Source organism: Chiloscyllium punctatum, chromosome 10 (assembly GCF_047496795.1).
Source record: "Chiloscyllium punctatum isolate Juve2018m chromosome 10, sChiPun1.3, whole genome shotgun sequence".
Lineage (NCBI taxonomy): Eukaryota > Metazoa > Chordata > Chondrichthyes > Orectolobiformes > Hemiscylliidae > Chiloscyllium > Chiloscyllium punctatum.
In genome coordinates this window covers 122,320,934-122,339,075 of record NC_092748.1, presented here as the reverse complement: position 1 = coordinate 122,339,075, position 18,142 = coordinate 122,320,934, and the positions used below count along the sequence as shown (strand labels likewise).

The 18,142-nt window shown below is 46.2% G+C and overlaps 1 protein-coding gene across 1 annotated transcript in view; it reads left to right on the top strand.

Annotated features, from left to right (window-relative positions):
- LOC140482516 (unconventional myosin-X-like) overlaps positions 1 to 9,806 on the top strand; it is a 256,377-nt gene extending 246,571 nt beyond the window's left edge. The window contains exons 39-40 of the mRNA XM_072580068.1: positions 114 to 305; positions 8,903 to 9,806. Coding sequence (XP_072436169.1) covers positions 114 to 305; positions 8,903 to 9,016 — 306 coding nt within the window. The 3' untranslated portion in view covers positions 9,017 to 9,806. The remainder of the gene's footprint in view (positions 1 to 113; positions 306 to 8,902) is intronic.
- The last annotated feature ends 8,336 nt before the right edge of the window (positions 9,807 to 18,142 follow it).

The following is an 18,142-nucleotide window of genomic DNA, read 5'->3' as shown; positions in this document are numbered from 1 at the left end:
AGTATTGAGTCCCTTTATGTGCTGAAGTAACCACCCAGTCAATGCCCTACATATGTGTTTACTTAAACCTCTGTTGATAATAATGAACACTAATGCCCTTTGGTTATTTACAGTGTAAGGAGGGTGGATTTCCCAATGAGCTGTGGTTGGGTGTCAGTGCTGAGAACGTGTCAATCTACAAACGGGGTGATGCCCGGCCTCTGGAAACCTTCCAGTATGAACATATTGTTTTCTTCGGTGCTCCGCTCCCAAACACCTACAAGATAACTGTGGACGAGAGGGAAATGTTTTTCGAGACTCCACAGGTGAGAGAGTTGATGGGTGAACTCAGAAATGACCCTGGGATTGAGAGAGCTGGTGGTAAAAAATCCAGGAAAAAGACACACAATGTGGGAGCAAATTCCTGCAGGTGCTGGAATCTGTACTGGAAACAAAAGTTTTTTGCTGGAGATCACAGTGGGTCAGGCAGCATCCATGGAGAGACAGCAAGTTCCAATGAAGAGTCATCTAGACTCGAAACATTAGCTTGCTCTCTCTCCATGGACGCTGCCTGACCCGCTGTGATTTCCAGCATCTTTTTCTTTCTCAGCACAGACACACATTATCAGGATAATGGTTAATCATTAAGGAATGGAATGGGGAGGAATTTCCTCATTTGCAGAGTTGTGATTGATGGGAATTCTCTATCCCAGAGATTTGGAAAGGCTCAGTGCCTAGATGTATTCAGATAGAGTTTGAAATTTGTTGAGGCTGTAAGGGATTCAGCTACAGAAGTGGAGATGGAGAGAGATGGTCAGCCATGATCTTACTGAATAGTGGAGGAGCATGCTGAACAGGTTGAATGGCCCACTACTTCTATTTGTTAGGAAAGATCATGAGTTCCAAATTCAACTGTGTCCATTTTATTTAATTTAAATGCATTGTACATTGTTGCAGTGGTAAATCCTGCGTCTGACTTGCTGTGTGTTAACACATGTCAGGCAATTGTAGGGACAAAGGAACATAGGAGCAGGAGTGGGAAAATATATAAGGGGCATATATAAGAGGTTTTCCACATTTAAGACAGACACTGAGGAAAAGATCCTCTCACATGATCGTGAGTCTGTGGAATTGTCTTCCCGAGAGAATGAAGAAGTGGCCGTGGGTAGAGGGCGGGGTGAGGGGGGTGGGGTGGGGAGTCATTGTATATGTTTAAGATGGATATAGATTGATTCCTAACTAACAAAGGAGTCGATGGTTTTCAGAGAAAGATGGAAACGCTGAATCAAAGCCATGATCAGTTCAGCCATAACCTTTTTTTAAATTCATACACAGGATGTGGACAGTGCTGGACGGGCCAGAAATTATTGCCTGTCCTGATACTGAATGTTGCAGCAGACTTGATGGGCTGAATGGCCTATTCCTGCTCCTGATTTGTAAATTTAGAAAGAACAGGCAAGAAGGACATAGGTAGGAGGAGTGCTGAGGATGTTAGACAGGCTTTTAGGGAGCTAGGTTGGAAGCTCAGAGTTAGAACGAACAGAGTTGTTGTCTCTGGTTTGTTACCCGTGCCACGTGATAGAGAGTCGAGGAATAGGGAGAGAGAACAGTTAAATGCGTGGCTACAGGGATGGTGCAGGAGGGAGGGATTTCGGTACTTGGATAACTGGGGTTCTTTCTGGGGAAGGTGGGACCTCTATAAACAGGATGGTCTGCACCTGAACCTGAGGGGCACCAGCATCCTTGGGGGGAGGTTTGCTAGTACTCTTGGGGGGGGTTTAAACTAACTCTGCAGGGGCATGGGAACCCAGACTGTAGCTTTAGGGTGCAGGACCTGGAGTGTAGGGAGGTTAGGAATATGGCATCAATCTTAAAGGAGGGTGCCTGTAAACAGAAGAGTGGCTTGAAGTGTGTATACTTTAATGCCAGAAGTATACGAAATAAGGTAGGTGAACTTGCAGCGTGGGTTGGTACCTGGGACTTCGATGTTGTGGCTATTACGGAGACATGGCTAGATCAGGGACAGGATTGGCTGTTGCAGGTTCCAGGGTTTAAATGTTTTAGTAGGGTCAGAGGTGGGGGTAAAAGAGGGGGGGGTGTGGCTTTGCTTGTCAAAGATAGTATTACAGCGGTGGAAAGGAAGATGGACGAAGATTTGCCATCTGAGGTAGTTTGGGTTGAGGTTAGGAATAGGAGAGGTGAGGTCACCCTGTTAGGAGTCTTTTAAAGGCCTCCTAATAGTCCTAGAATCGTTGAAGAAAGGATTGCGAAGATGATTCAGGAGAAGAGTGACAGTAATAGGGTGGTTGTTATGGGGGACTTTAACTTTCCTGATATTGATTGGGAAAGCTATAGCTCAAGTTCGTTAGATGGGTCAGTGTTTGTCCAATGTGTGCAGGAGAGTTTCCTGACACAATATGTAGATAAGCCAACAAGAGGTGAGGCCATACTGGATTTGGTTCTGGGTAACGAACCAGGCCAGGTATTAGAACTAGAGGTAGGTGAGCACTTTGGGGACAGTGACCACAATTCAGTGATTTTTACTCTAGTGATGGAGAGGGATAAGTGTGTACTACAGGGCAAGAGTTATAGCTGGGGGCAGGGAAATTATGATGCGGTGAGGCATGACTTAGGATGTGTGGATTGGAAAAGTAGATTCCAAGGCAAGAGCGTAATTGATATGTGGAACTTGTTCAAGGAGCAACTATTGAGTGTTCTTGATAAGTACGTACCTATCAGGCAGGGAGGAAAGGGTCGTGTGAGGGAGCCGTGGTTTAATAAGGAATTGGAATCCCTTGTTAAATGGAAGAGGGCGGCCTTTGTAAAGATGAGGCGTGAAGGTTCAATAGGGGCGATTGAGAGTTATAAGGTAGCCCGGAAGGACCTGAAGAGAGAGCTAAGAGCAGCAAGGAGGGGACATGAAAGGTCCTTAGTTGGTAGGATTAGGGAAAACCCTAAGGCTTTCTATAGGTATGTTAGGAATAAAAGAATGACTAGGGTAGGAATAGGTCCAATCAAGGATAGTAATGGGAAGTTGTGTGTGGAGGCTGAAGAGATTGGGGAGGCACTGAATGAATACTTTTCATCAGTATTCACTCAGGAACAGGACATTGTTGTCGATATGAATACTGAGGCACGAATAAGTAGAATGGATGGCTTTGAGATATGTAGAGAAGAGGTGTTGGAAATTCTGGCAAGGGTGAAAATAGATAAGTCCCCTGGGCCTGATGGCATTTATCCTAGGATTCTCTGGGAAGCAAGGGAGGAGATTGCAGAGCCATTGGCCTTGATTTTTGTGTCCTCTTTGTCTACAGGAGTAGTGCCAGAGGACTGGAGGCTAGCAAACGTGGTTCCCTTGTTCAAGAAGGGGAGTAGGGATAATCCTAGTAACTATAGGCCAGTGAGTCTCACTTCTGTTGTGGGCAAAGTCTTAGAGAGAATTGTAAGGGATAGGATTTATGCACATCTGGATAAGAATAATGTGATCAAGGATAGTCAGCATGGTTTTGTGAAGGGCAGGTCGTGCCTCACAAACCTTATTGAATTCTTTGAGAAGGTGACTAAGGAGGTAGATGAGGGGAAAGCGGTAGATGTGGTATATATGGATTTTAGTAAGGCGTTTGATAAGGTCCCCCATGGTAGGCTACTGCAGAAAATACAGAGATATGGCATTGAGGGTGAGTTGGAGGTTTGGATTAGGAATTGGCTGGCTGGAAGAGGACAGAGGGTAGTAGTTGATGGCAAAGGTTCATCTTGGAGTGCCGTCACTAGCGGTGTTCCGCAAGGATCTGTTTTGGGACCATTGCTGTTTGTCATTTTTATAAATGGCCTGGAGGAAGGGTTAGAAGGTTGGGTGAGCAAGTTTGCGGACGATACGAAAGTCGGAGGAGTTGTAGACAGTGAGGAAGGATGTGGCAGGTTACAGCGGGATATAGGGAAGCTGCAGAGCTGGGCAGAGAGGTGGCAAATGGAGTTCAATGTAGCTAAGTGTGAGGTGATTCACTTTGGTAAGAGTAATAAAAAGATGGATTACTGGGCTAATGGTAGACTACTTGGTAGTGTGGAAGAGCAGAGGGATCTTGGTGTCCATGTACACAGATCTCTGAAAGTTGCCACCCAGGTAAATAGTGCAGTGAAGAAGGCATATGGCGTACTGGCTTTTATTGGTAGAGGAATTGAGTTCCGGAGTCCTGAGGTCATGCTGCAGTTGTATAAGACTCTGGTGCGGCCGCATCTGGAATATTGTGTGCAGTTTTGGTCGCCATACTATAGGAAGGATGTGGAGGCACTGGAACGGGTGCAGAGGAAGTTTACCAGGATGTTGCCTGGTATGGTAGGAAGATCCTATGAGGAAAGGCTGAGGCACTTGGGGTTGTTTTCATTGGAGAAAAGAAGGTTTAGGGGTGACTTGATAGAGGTGTACAAGATGATTAGGGGGTTAGATAGGGTTGACAGTGAGAACCTTTTTCCACGTATGGAGTCAGCTATTACAAGGGGGCATAGCTTTAAATTAAGGGGGGGTAGATATAGGACTGATGTTAGGGGTAGGTTCTTCACTCAGCGAGTCGTAAGTTCATGGAATGCCCTGCCAGTAGCAGTGGTGGACTCTCCCTCTTTATGGGTATTTAAGCAGACATTGGATAGGCATATGGAGGATAGTGGGTTAGTGTAGGTTAGGTGGGCTTTGATCGGCCCAACATCGAGGGCCGAAGGGCCTGTACTGCGCTGTATTCTTCTATGTTCTATGTTCTAAGGAAAGGGGGTTGGGATAATGCAAAGTGCTGTTCATATGGGATAGAATCAGTACATTAGTATGAAAGGAATTTAGAGCAGAACAATGTGAAATCTGTTTGGATGGTGCTAAGAAACAGCAAGGAGCAACAGGAGTTGTTCAGAGGCCACCAGACTGGTGTGGTAATGTTGGGCACAGTAAAAATCAGCAAATGAGGGCATGCAACAGAGGTAATGCAGCAACCACAAGACATTTCAATCTATATGCTGTCCTGTTTGGATTGGATAAATCTAATGAGAAGAAAGTGAGTACTGCAGATGCTGGAGACCAGAGTCGAGAGTGTGGTGCTGGAAAAGCACAGCAGGTCTGGCAGCATCTGAGGAGCAGGAGGACCGATGTTTCAGGCAAGAGCCCTTCATCATGAATGAGGCTGGGAGCCTAGGGGGTGGGGAGATAAATGGGAGGGGGGTGGGGCTAGGGGGAAGGTAGCTGAGAGTGCAATAGGTGGGAGGGAAGATGAACAGTTGGGACAGGTCATGAGGGCAGTGCTCAGCTGGAAGGTTGGGAACTGGGGTAAGTTGGGGGGGGAAGTGAAAATGAAGAAACTGGTGAAACCCACATTGATGCCCTGGGGTTGAAGGGTCCCAAGGTGGAAGGTGAGGCTTTCTTCCTCCAGGCATCAGTTGGTTAGGGTGTGGTGATGGAGGAAGCCCAGCACCTGCATATCCTTACTCTGATGGATGTGGAAGGCTCCTTTGGGGCCTTGGATGGAGGTGAGGGGGGAAGGTGTGGACGCAGGTTTTGCAATTCCTGCAGTGGCAGGGGAAGGTGCTGGGAGGGGAGGGTGGGTTGGTGGGGGATGTGGACCTGACAAGGGAGTTGTGAAGGAAATGGTCTTTCTGGAAAGCGGATAGGGGTGGGGAGGGAAATATATCTCTGGTGGTGGAGCCCATTTGTAGGCAGTGGAAGTGGCTGAGGATGATGCAATGTATACGGAGGTTGGTGGGGTTGAAGGTGAGGACCGGGGGTTTCGACCTTGTTCCGGTTGGAGGGGTGGAGTTTGAGGGTGGAGGTGCAGGATGTGGATGAGATGCGCTGGAGGGCATCATCAACTACGTGGGAGGGGAAATTGCGGTCTTTGAAGAAGGAGGATTCAAAGGAGAAATTGTTAAAGCTGAGGACCAGTTCAGCCAAACGAATGAGAGTATCAGTGGAGGGGTACTGGTGGGGACGTTGGGAGCGGAAGAAACGGAAGGCATGGAGGCCCTGGTCATGGTGAATAGAGTTATATAGGGTCTGGATCTTCATGGTGAAGATCAGGTGTTGGGGACCAGAGAAACGAAAATCTTGGAGGAGGTGGAGGGCACCGGTGGTGTCCCGAATGTATGTAGGGAGTTCCTAGACTGGTTGGCGGCAGCGGTGGGGGGGGGTGTTGGGGCTCTTCGACTCTCATGTCAGATCCACGCCCCCCACCAACCCACCTCCCCTTCTGGCACCTTCCCCTGCCACCACAGGAATTTCAAAACCTGCATCTATACCTCCCCTGTCAACTCTGTCCAAGGGCACAAAGATATTCCACATCCATCAGAGTTTACTGCATCCATTGCTCCTGAAGTGGTCTCCTCTACATTTGGGAGACAGGATGCCTACTCGCAGAGCGCTTCAGAGAATAACTCCAGGACACTCGCACCAATCCCACTGCCCCATGGCTGAACACTTCAACTTCCTCTCCCACTCTGCTGAGGATGTACAGGTCCTGGGCCTCCTCCATTGCTACACCCTTACCACCCAATGCCTGGAGGAAGAACGCCACATGTCCAACCCCAGGGCAACAATGTGGACTTCATGAGTTTTCTCATTTTCCCTCCCCCCATCCTTAACCCAGTTCTAACCTTCCAACTCGGCACTGCCCTCTTGATCTGTCCTACCTGTCCAGGTTCCTTCCCACCTATCCGCTCCACCCTCCTCTCCAACTTGTCACCATTACCCCCAACTCTATCTACCAATCGCATTCTTAGTTACCTTCCACCCCAGTTCCATCCCCTTCCCATTTATCTCTCCACACCCTCAGTTCACAAGCCTCATTCCCGATGAAGGGCTTTTGCCTGAAACATTAATTTTCCTGCTCATCGGATGCTGCCTGACCTGTTGTGCTTTTCCAGCACCATGCTCTCAATACTGATGAGTGCCAAAAAAAAAAGAAAAACACACAAAACTCAACAGGAAAAGCGAGTCCACAATGGCTAACAAAGAAAGTTAAAAATTGTATTAGATCAAAGGAGGATGGTTGTAATGTTATCAATAAATATAACAACCTGGAAATAAGTAACATTTTTAGAATTCACTGAAGGAAAACCAAGAAAGAAGATAAATATGGGGAGAGTACAATATGAAAATGTACTAATAAGAAACATAAAATCAGACTGTAAAAGCTCCTTAAGTATTTAAAAAGTAAAATAAAGCAAAGACAAATGTAGATCCATTACAGGCAGATTTGGGAGAATTTATAATAGGAATTAAGGAAATGATAATCTAAATAATTACTTTTGCGCTTATCTTATGAAGGATGGTACAAGAAATTTTCCAGAAATAATACAGATCTAAGGGACTAGTGAGAATGAGGAACTAAAAGGAGTTAATATCAGTAAAAAAAGTAGTTCCAGACAAATTGAAGGGACTGAAAATGACTAAATCCCCAGGATTCAATTAACCATGTCTCTGAAAGAGGTGGCTATAGAGATAGAAGATGCATTGGCGATCATTCTTCACAATTCCATTGACAGACTGGAATGTTTCAAATGTAATCCCAAGGAGGGAACTATAGATCTGTTAGCCCTATGGCAGTAATAAGGAAAATGTTTTGAATCTATGATAAAGTATGTGATAATTAGACAGTGATGGAGAACGATGGTTTGATTGTGAGGAGTCAAGATGGATTTAAGATGTGGAAACCATATCTGACAAAGCTGTTTGAGGTTTTTAAAGATGTTGCCATCAGAGTACATAAAGGGTAGCTGGTACTTACAGTTGGACTTTAAGAAGGCTTTTAATCAGGTCCCATATAAGTTAATAGCAAAAGTTTGAGAACACAGGCTGAAGGGGCTTCTACTGCCACGGATTGAGAACTGGTTAATTGGCAGGCAACAGTCAGAATAAATCTGTGTGAGCATGTGACTGTAGGATACCACAAGGTTTAGGGCTTGGAGCTGAGCTGTTCACAATATTTATTATTTAAATTTGGACATTGAGACCAAATAGAATATTTACAAATTTCAGTTGACACAAAACTAGGTAGGAATGGGAGTTTTGGGGATGATACAAAGAGGCTTTAGGCTGAACGAGTGGCAAAAAACATGGGAAATAATGTGAATCTGGGTGAAGGCATGGAAGTGCAGTGTATTTCTTAAATGGTAAGAGGTTGAAAAGTGTTGATATCCAAAGGGACCTGGTGCCATTGTTCATTAGTCACTAATAGCTAGTTTACAGGAATAACAAGGAATGAGGGACACAAGCTTTTATCACAAAGGGATTTGAGTGCAGGAATAAAGAAGTCTTGCAGCAGTGAGACAATGTCTTGGTAAGGCTACACCTGGAGTATTGTGTGCAGTTTTACTGTCGTCTGAGGAAGGATGTTCTTGCCATAGATAAGAGTGAAATGGAGGTTGACCCAATTAATCCCTGGGATGATGGCATTGTCTTTTGAGGAAAGGCTAATGAAACTGCGTCTGAATACTCTGGAGTAGATTGAAAATTACAAAATCCTTTTAGGGTATGTCAGGATGGATAGAAAAGATGATTTTCCAGAAGATGAGTCTAAATCCAGGGAAATAATTTCAGCATAAATGATGGACCAATTAGACTGAGATGAGGAGGATTTCTTCATTCAAAGGGTAGTGAATCTTGGAATTCTCTATCCCAAAGGCTGTAGAAGCTCAGTTGCTGAACATGTTCAAAGAGACATTGATAGATTTCTACTTACTAATGACATCAAAGAAAATGGGAGAGTGTGGGAAATATTGAGAATAAAGGTACATGATCAGCCATAACTTAGTACAGCAGCCTGGATTGAGGGGCTGAATGACCTACGTTTGCTCCTATATTTTTCACTGAGATATTACCGTATAACTTCCCTCTCTTTTGTTGAAAAATGCTGTTGCTTTTCTCTCCCTCGTCACCTTTGTCTCATTGCAGGTGGGTGAAATCACAAAGATAATGAAGGGCTACATCAACACGATTGTGAAGAAACGGTACAGCATCAAGTCTGTCGTCACTAATCACAGTGAGGCCAGTGCCTGGACCAGATGAGCAGGAACACTCCCCTAGCCCCGTCTCATTCCTCTCTATTCTCTCCTCACTCTCCTTTCACCAGCCAAGGAAAGACTGACCAAGGGAGAAATGATGGGTCACTGGCACGGGCACCTCCAGTTGTGAGACCGATGGTGGGCAAAGAGCAGTTGGAGGTGGGAGGTCATGTGATGAGTTTTCCAGGAGTACATCCAATCAAAGTCCAAGAGGAGAGGAAAGGAAAAGCCAGGGTAGAACTGGTCAAGTCCAGACCCAGCCATTCTCATTGTCTCCGAGGTCACCACACTGGCTTGGCCTGCAATACTGCGGGCAGTGTTGCTGAGAAGAATACAGCATGGAATCAATGGGTCAAATAGCCTCTCTTGGTGCTCTGCTATTCTTTAATACTTCCTGCTGATCAAAGAGGTTTCTCTGTCTGTCTTTGTCTTGTTCTCTCCGTATCTTCACTGTTTCTCTCTCTCTCCCTCTCTCTCTTCCCCTCCCTGTCTCTGACTCGAGCAATCTGTTTCTGGTTGTCTCTCACTCTATCCTCTGTCTCCCTCCCTCAGTCTCTCTCACTTTCTGTCTGTCACTTTCTTTCCCAATCTCGCTTTTCTTTCTCTAGTGATTTGTGATTGGCTTTACAAAGCAATTCCTCGAATGTACCAATTTATTTAAACACTGTATTGAGATTGGACAGATTGAAGGAGATTCTGCAGCTGCTCAACATCACAAAATAACCAAATATCCCAAATTAGAGTTTTGTAAGCTTGTTTTTTCACTGACAAATACAAACAGCAATTGTCTGAAATGTGTTCTCTGATGATTTTGTACAGTCTGAGCTTTAAGCTGGACATTATAGGAAGTCTGTGTTTGGGTTTTGAATGGAAAAGTCTAGTGTCCCCTGTTGCTGTTTCTTGTAAAGGGATGCTGAAAGAATAGACACAAGCTGCAGTCCCCCTGGCCTAGTCCCGAGGTAGAGGCTCCAGTCCCTCGGCCTAGTCGCGAGGTAGAGGCTCCAGTCCCTCGGCCTGGTCCCAAGCCCGGGTTCCATTCCCACCCCCATCAGCCTGGTTCCTTGGCCCATTCAAACACCAGGAACGGAGCACAAGAAACAAAAACACCAAGTGATTACTGGCTGGAAGTCCAGTCATCACTGCTCCAGGACATATCTGCAGCGGTCCCTCAGGAGGATGTCCTAGACCTAACCATCTTCTACTGCTCCACCAAAGACCTTCTTTCCATCATAAGATGAGAAGTGGGGGTGATCGCAAGATGACATCATTCAAACGCATGACCACTTCCATCGAGAAGGACAAGGGCAGCAAATACACGGGAACACCACCCCCTGCAAGTTCCCCTCCAAGCCCCTCACCAACCTGACTTGGAAATATATCACCGTTTCTTCAGTGTCGCTGGGTCAGAATCCTGGAATTCCCTCCCTAAGGGCATTGTGGGTCTACCCACAGCACATGGACTGCAGCGGGTCAAGAAGGCAGCTCACCCCCACCTTCTCAAGGGGCAATTAGGTACGGGCAATAATTGCTGGTCCAGCCTGTAATGCCCATGTACTCTGAATGAGTAAGTAACTGTTAATCATGACACAGATCCACAAGCTGGCTCACAATGGGGCAACCTGTTCAGGACCACTACCTGCTCTAACCCTGCAACCTTGTGCATTTATTTCCTTTAAGTGTCCATTCAATTTCCTCTCAATCATTTGCTTCTTCTCCCACTGCCTGCAAAGGGCAGCTAGTCCCAAGTTTGACCACTCACAGTATAAACATGTTCCTTCTCGATTCCCCCCTGAAGCTCCTTCCTGAAATCTTAAATCTGTCCAAATTTGATGAGTATGCACTCTCAAAGTACAGGTTTGTTCACTGGAGATTTTGAGCGTTCAGCCAATCAGAAACAGCCCACTGATGTAATTCAGGAAATATTTATTCAGCCATAACGATGATGCTTGTGAAAAGGCAATGATGTTATGAGTTATTGATTCAGAACCTCAGGCTAATGTGGGCAGCATGGTGGCTCACAGCACCAGGAACATGGGTTCGATTCCAGCCTCTGGGGACTGTGTGGAGTTTGCATATTCTCCCTGTGCGTGGATTTCCACTGGGTGCTCTGGTTTCCTCCCATAATCCAAATATGTCCAAGCTAGGTGGATAGCCTTTGGGAAATGCAGGATTACAGGGATAGAGTAGACAGGCGGGTCTGGGTGAACACAGATCAGAACAGTAGAGCATAGTACAGGCCCTTCGGCCCTTGATGTTGTGCTGGTTTTTTATGTTAACCTATGTACCCTTCAATGTACTATCTTCCATGTGCCTACCCAAGAGTTACTTAAATGTCCCTAATGTCTCTGACTCTACTCCCACTGCTGGGAGTGCATTCCATGCACCCACCACTCTCTGTGTACAGAACCAATCTCTGACATCACCCCAAACCTTCCTCCAATTACCTTAAAATTATGCCCCTTGTGATAGCTATTTCCGCCCTGGGAAATAGCCACTCTATTTTTGCCTCTCATCATCTTGTACACCTCTATCAAGGCACCCGTCCAATAAGAAAAGTCCTAGCTCCCTCAACCTTCACAAGACATGTCCTCCAGTCCAGGCAGCATCCTGATAAGTCTCCTATGCACCTCTCCAAAGTTTCCACATCCTTCCTATAATGAGGCAACCACAACTGAACACAATATTCCAAGTGTGGTCTAACCAGGGCTCGAGAGAGCTGCAACATAACCTTGCAGCTCTTCAATTTAATTCCCCCACTAATGAAAGCCAACACACCATATTTGGCAATGTTGAGGGATCCATGGACATAGACCCCCAAGATCCCTTTGTTCCTCTACACTGCCGAGTATCTTGCCTTTAACCTTGTAATCTGCATTCAAATTCAGCCTTCCAAAATGAATGACTTCACACGTTTTCAGGTTGAACTCTATCTGCCACTTCTCAGCCCAGTTCTGCATCCCGTCAATGCCCTGTTGCAACCTACAACAGCCCTCCACACTATCCACAATTCCACCAATCATTGTGTCATCGGCAAACCTACTAACTCACTCTTCCAAATACTTTCCATCTACTACCCCACCATAGAACATGGAACATTACAGCACAATACAGGCCCTTCGGCTCTCGATGTTGAGCCAACCTGTGGAACCAATCTGAAGCCCATCTAACCTACACTATTCCATTCTCATCGATGTGCCTATCCAATGATCATTTAAATGCTCTTAAAGTTGGTGAGTCTACTACATTGAACATAGAACGTAGAACAATACAGCCCAGAACAGGCCCTTCGGCCCACGATGTTGTGCCCAACATTTGTCCTAGCTTAAGCACCCATCCATGTACCTATCCAATTGCCGCTTAAAGGTCGCCAATGATTCTGACTCTGCCACTCCCACAGGCAGCGCATTCCATGCCCCCACCACTCTCTGGGTAAAGAACCTACCCCTGACATCCCCCCTATACCTTCCAACCTTCACCTTAAATTTATGTTCCCTTGTAACACTCTGTTGTACCCGGGGAAAAAGTTTTTGACTTTCTGCTCTATCTATTCCCCTGATCATCTTATAAACCTCTATCAAGTCACCCCTCATCCTTCGCTGTTCCAATGAGAAAAGGCCTAGCACTCTCAACCTATCCTCGTACGACCTATTCTCCATTCCAGGCAACATCCTGGTAAATCTCCTCTGCACCCTCTCCAAAACTTCCACATCTTTCCTAAAGTGAGGCGACCAGAACTGCACACAGTACTCCAAATGTGGCCTAACCAAGGTCCTGTACAACTGCAACATCACTTCACAACTCTTGAATTCAATCCCTCTGCTAATGAACGCTAATACACCATAGGCCTTCTGACAAGCTCTATCCACCTGAGTGGCAACTTTCAAAGATCTATGAACATAGACCCCAAGATCCCTCTGCTCCTCCACCTTACTAAGAACCCTACCGTTAACCCTGTATTCCGCATTCTTATTTGTCCTTCCAAAATGGACAACCTCACACTTGACAGGGTTGAACTCCATCTGCCACTCCTCAGTCCAGCTCTGCATCATATCTAAGTCCCTTTGTAGCCAACAACAGCCCTCCTCACTATCCACAACTCCACCTATCTTCGTATCGTCTGCAAATTTACTGACCCACCCTTCGACTCCCTATTCCAAGTCACTAATAAAAATTACAAACAGCAGAGGACCCAGAACTGATCCCTGCGGAACTCCACTTGTAACTGGGCTCCAGGCTGAATATTTACCATCTACCACCACTCTCTGACTTTGACCGGTTAGCCAGTTTTCTATCCAACTGGCCAAATTTTCCTCTATCCCATGCCTCCTGACTTTCCGCATAAGCCTACCATGGGGAACCTTATCAAATGCCTTACTAAAATCCATGTACACTACATCCACTGCTCTACCCTCATCCACATGGTTGGTCACCTCCTCAAAGAATTCAAGAAGACTTGTAAAGCAAGACCTACCCCTCACAAATCCGTGCTGGCTGTCCCTAATCAAGCAGTGTTTTTCCAGATACTCATAAATCCTATCCCTCAGTATCCTTTCCATTACTTTGCCGACCATTGAAGTAAGACTAACTGGCCTGTAATTCCCGGGGTTATCCCTATTCCCTTTTTTGAACAGTGGCACAACATTCGCCACTCTCCAGTCCCCTAGTACCACCCCCGTTGACAGTGAAGACGAAAAGATCATTGCCAACGGTTCTGCAATTTCCTCTCTTGCTTCCCACATAATCCTAGGATATATCCTGTCAGGCCCAGGGGACTTGTCTATCCTCAAGTTCTTCAAAAAGTCCAACACATCTTCCTTCCTAACAAGTATCTCCTCTAGCTTACCAGTCCGTTTCACACTCTCCTCTTCAACAATATGGTCCCTCTCGTTTGTAAATACTGAAGAAAAGTACTCATTCAAGACCTCTCCTATCTCTTCCGACTCAATACACAGTCTCCCACTACTGTCCTTGATCGGACCTACCCTCGTTCTCGTCATTCTCATGTTTCTCACATACGCATAAAATGTCTTGGGGCTATCCCTGATCGTATCCGCCAAAGATTTTTCATGCCCTCTCTTAGCTCTCCTAATCCCTTTCTTCAGCTCCCTCCTGGCTATCCTGTATCCCTCCAACGCTCTGTCTGAACCTTGTTTCCTCAACCTTATGTAAACCTCCTTCTTCCTCTTTACAAGACATTCAACCTCCCTCGTCAACCAAGGTTCCCTCACATGACCATCTCTTTCCTGCCTGACAGGTACATACATATCAAGGACACGTCGTATCTGTTCTTTGAAAAAGTTCCACATTTCCACGACATCCTTCCCTGACAGCCTATGATCCCAACTTATGCTCCTCAGGTCCTGTCTTGCAGCATCGTATTTACCCTTTCCCCAATTGTAAAACCTACCCTGTTGCACGCACCTATCTCTCTCCATAACCAAGGTGAAAGTCACAGAATTGTGGTCACCATCACCAAAATGCTTACCCACTAACAAGCCCATCACTTGTCCCAGTTCGTTACCAAGTACCAAATCCAATATGGCCTCCCCTCTGGTCGGACAATCTACATACTGATTTAGAAAAGCTTCCTGGACACACTGCACAAACACCGTCCCATCCAATCTACTTGATCTAAAGAGCTTCCAATCAATATTTGGGAAGTTGAAATCGCCCATGACTACTACCCTGTGGCTTCTGCACCTTTCCAAAATCTGTTTCCCAATCTGTTTCTCCACATCTCTGCTGCTATTGGGGGGCCTATAGTAAACACCCAACAAGGTGACTGCTCCTTTCCTATTTCTGACTTCAGCCCATATTACCTCCAAAGGCAGATCCCCCTCAAACTGCCTTTCTGCAGCCGTTATACCATTTCTAATTAGCAACACCACCCCCCTCCTTTTTTTACCACCCTCCCTAATCTTACTGAAACATCTGTAACCAGGAACCTCCAACAACCATTCCTGTCCCTCTTCTATCCACGTTTCCGTGATGGCCACAACATCGTAGCCCCAGGTACCGATCCACGCCTTAAGTTCACCCACCTTATTTCTGATACTCTTTGCGTTGAAGTATACACATTTGAACCCATCTCTGTGTCCGCAAGTATTCCCTGTCAGTGCTACCTTCTCCACAGCCTCCCTACATTCTTGGACATCCTGAAAAACAGCTAACCTACTTGCTGGACTACAAGTCCGGATCCCATCCCCCTGCCAAATTAGTTTAAACCCCCCCGAAGAGTGCTAGCAAACCTACCTACCTCCCAGGATATTGGTGCCCGTCCTGCTTGTACAGGCCCCACCTTCCCCAGAATGCAGTCCAATTGTCCAAATACCTGAAGCCCTCCCTCCTACACCATCCTTGCAGCCACGTGTTCAACTGCACTCTCTCCCTATTCCTTGCCTCACTGTCACGTGGCACCGGCAACAACTCAGAGATGACAACTCTGTCTGTCCTAGCTTTTAGCTTCCAGCCTAACTCCCTGAGCTCTTGAATGACTCCCCACCCCGCTTCCTACCTATGTCATTGGTGCCAATGTGCACCACGACTTCTGGCTGCACACCCTTCCCCTTAAGGATTCTGAAGACGCGGTCCGAGACGTCTCGGACCCTGGCACCCGGGAGGCAGCAAACCATCCGAGAGTCTTGCCCATGTCCACAGAACTGCCTGTCCGTTCCTCTAACTATAGAGTCTCCTATAACTAGCGCTCTCCTCCTCTCCCCCTTTCCCTTCTGAGCCTCAGAGCCGGACCTCGTGCCAGAGACCCGGTCACTGCAGCTTACCCCTGCTAGGCCGTCCCCCCCAACAGTATCCAAAGCGGTATACTTATTGTTGAGGGGAACGACCACAGGGGATCCCTGCACTGCCTGCTTCCTCCCCTTCCCACCTCTAACTGTTACCCAGCTACCTCTGTTCTCCGGTGTAACTATGTCCCTGTAGCTTCTATCTATCACCCTCTCAGCCTCTCGAATAATCCTCAGTTCATCCAACTCCAGTTCCAGTTCCCTAACTCGTTCGGTGAGGATCAGGATCTGACTGCATTTGCTGCAGATGAAGTCGGCAGGAGCATCGGTGGTCACCCCTACCTCAAACATCCTGCAGGAGGAACATTCTACTGCCTGCGCTGCCATAACTCTACACTTAGTCTCCAAAACAAGAACACTGAGTAGCTTACCTGTGGACTTTAAAGTTAGGTTAGAGGAGGAGGATGGGAGGGAGGCCCTACTTTATAGGGCCTGGGGTCTAGAACACACCCACTCAAATATCAATCACTTACCTTCCCGACCAGCTCTGCCCTCCAACTTCACTTCCGCCCAGCTCACGCCACTCTCTGCTGTGAAAAGACCGTTGGCGTCGAGGTAAGTTCTTAAATATCACCTGTTGCACGCAGGGTGATCCATGGCCCTACTACTCTCTGAGTAAAGAAACTAGCTCTGACATCTGTCTTATATCTATTACCCCTCAATTTAAAGTTATGTCCCCTTGTGTTTGCCATCGCCCTCACTGTCCACCCTATCTAACCCTCTGATTATCTTATGTGTCTCAATTAAGTCACCTGTCAACCTTCTTCTCTCTAACGAAAACCGCCTCAAGTTCCTCTGTCTTTCTTCGTAAGACCTTCCCTCCATTCAGGCAACATCCTAGTAAATGCCCTCAGAACCCTTTCCAGACCTTCCACACCTTCCTATAATGTAGTGACCAGAACTGTACACAATACTCCAGGTGCAGCTGCACCAGAGTTTTGTACAGCTGCAGCATAACCTCATGATTCTGAAACTCAATCCGTCTGCCAATTAAAGATAACACAGCATATGCCTACTTAACAACCCTGTCAACCTGGGTGACAACTTTCAGGGATCTGTGTACCTGGACACTGAGATCTCTCTGTTCATCTACCCTGCCAAGAATCTCACCATTAGCTGAGTACTCTGTATTCCTGTTACTTCTTCTGAAGTGAACTAACTCACACTTTTCCACATTAAACTCCATTTGCCACCTCTGAACCCAGCTCTGCAGCTTATCCATGTCCCTCTGTAACCTACAACATCCTTCATTACTATCCACAACTCCACCAACCTTAGTGTCATCCGCAAATTTACCAACCCATCTTTCTATGCCCTCATCAAGTTTGTTTATAAAAATGACAAACATCAGGGGACCCAGAACAGATTCTTGTAGTACACCACTAGTAACTGAACTCCAGGATGAACATTTTCATCAGCCACCAGCAAGCCTATTTCTGATCATCCTCAATCCCATGCCTCCGTATTTTGTGCAATAGCCTACCGTGGGGAACCTTATCAAATGCCTTACTGAAATCCATATACACCACATCAACAGCTTTACCCTCATCCACCTGTTTGGTCACCATCTCAAAGAACTCAGTAAGGTTAGTGAGGCACGACTGACCCTTCACAAAACTGTGCTGACTATTCCTAATCTACGTATTCCTTTCTAGACGATTATAAATTCTATCTCTTATAACTCTTTCCAACGCTTTTCCCACAACTGAAGTAAAGTTCACTGGTCTATAATTACCAGGGTTGTATCTACACCCCTTCTTGAACAAGGGAAAAACATTTGCTATCCTCCAGTCTTCTGGCACTACTCCTGTCGACAATGATGACATAAAGATCAAAGCCAAAGGCTCAGCAATCTCCTCCATGGCTTCCCAGAGAATCTGAGGATAAATCCCATCCGGCCCAGGGGACTTATCTATTCTCACACTTTCCAGAATTGCTAACAACTCCTCCTTGTGCACCTCAATCCTATCTATTCCAGTAGCCTGTGTTTCAGTATTCTCCTCAACAACATTGTCTTTTCCTGGTGTGGATACCGATGAAAAATATTCATTTAGTGCTTCCCCTATCTCCTCTGACTCCATGCATAACTCCCCACTACTGTCATTGACTGGCCCTAATCTTATTCTAGTCATTCTTTTATTCCTGATATACCTATTGAAAGCTTTAAGGGTTTTCCTTGATCCTACCTGCCAACAACTTCTCACATCCCCTCTTGGCTCTTCTTAGCTCTCTCTTTCGGTCTTTCCTGGCTAACCTGTAACTCTCAAATGCCCTAACTGAGCCTTCATGACTCATCCTAACATAAGCCGCCTTCTTCCTCTTGATAACTG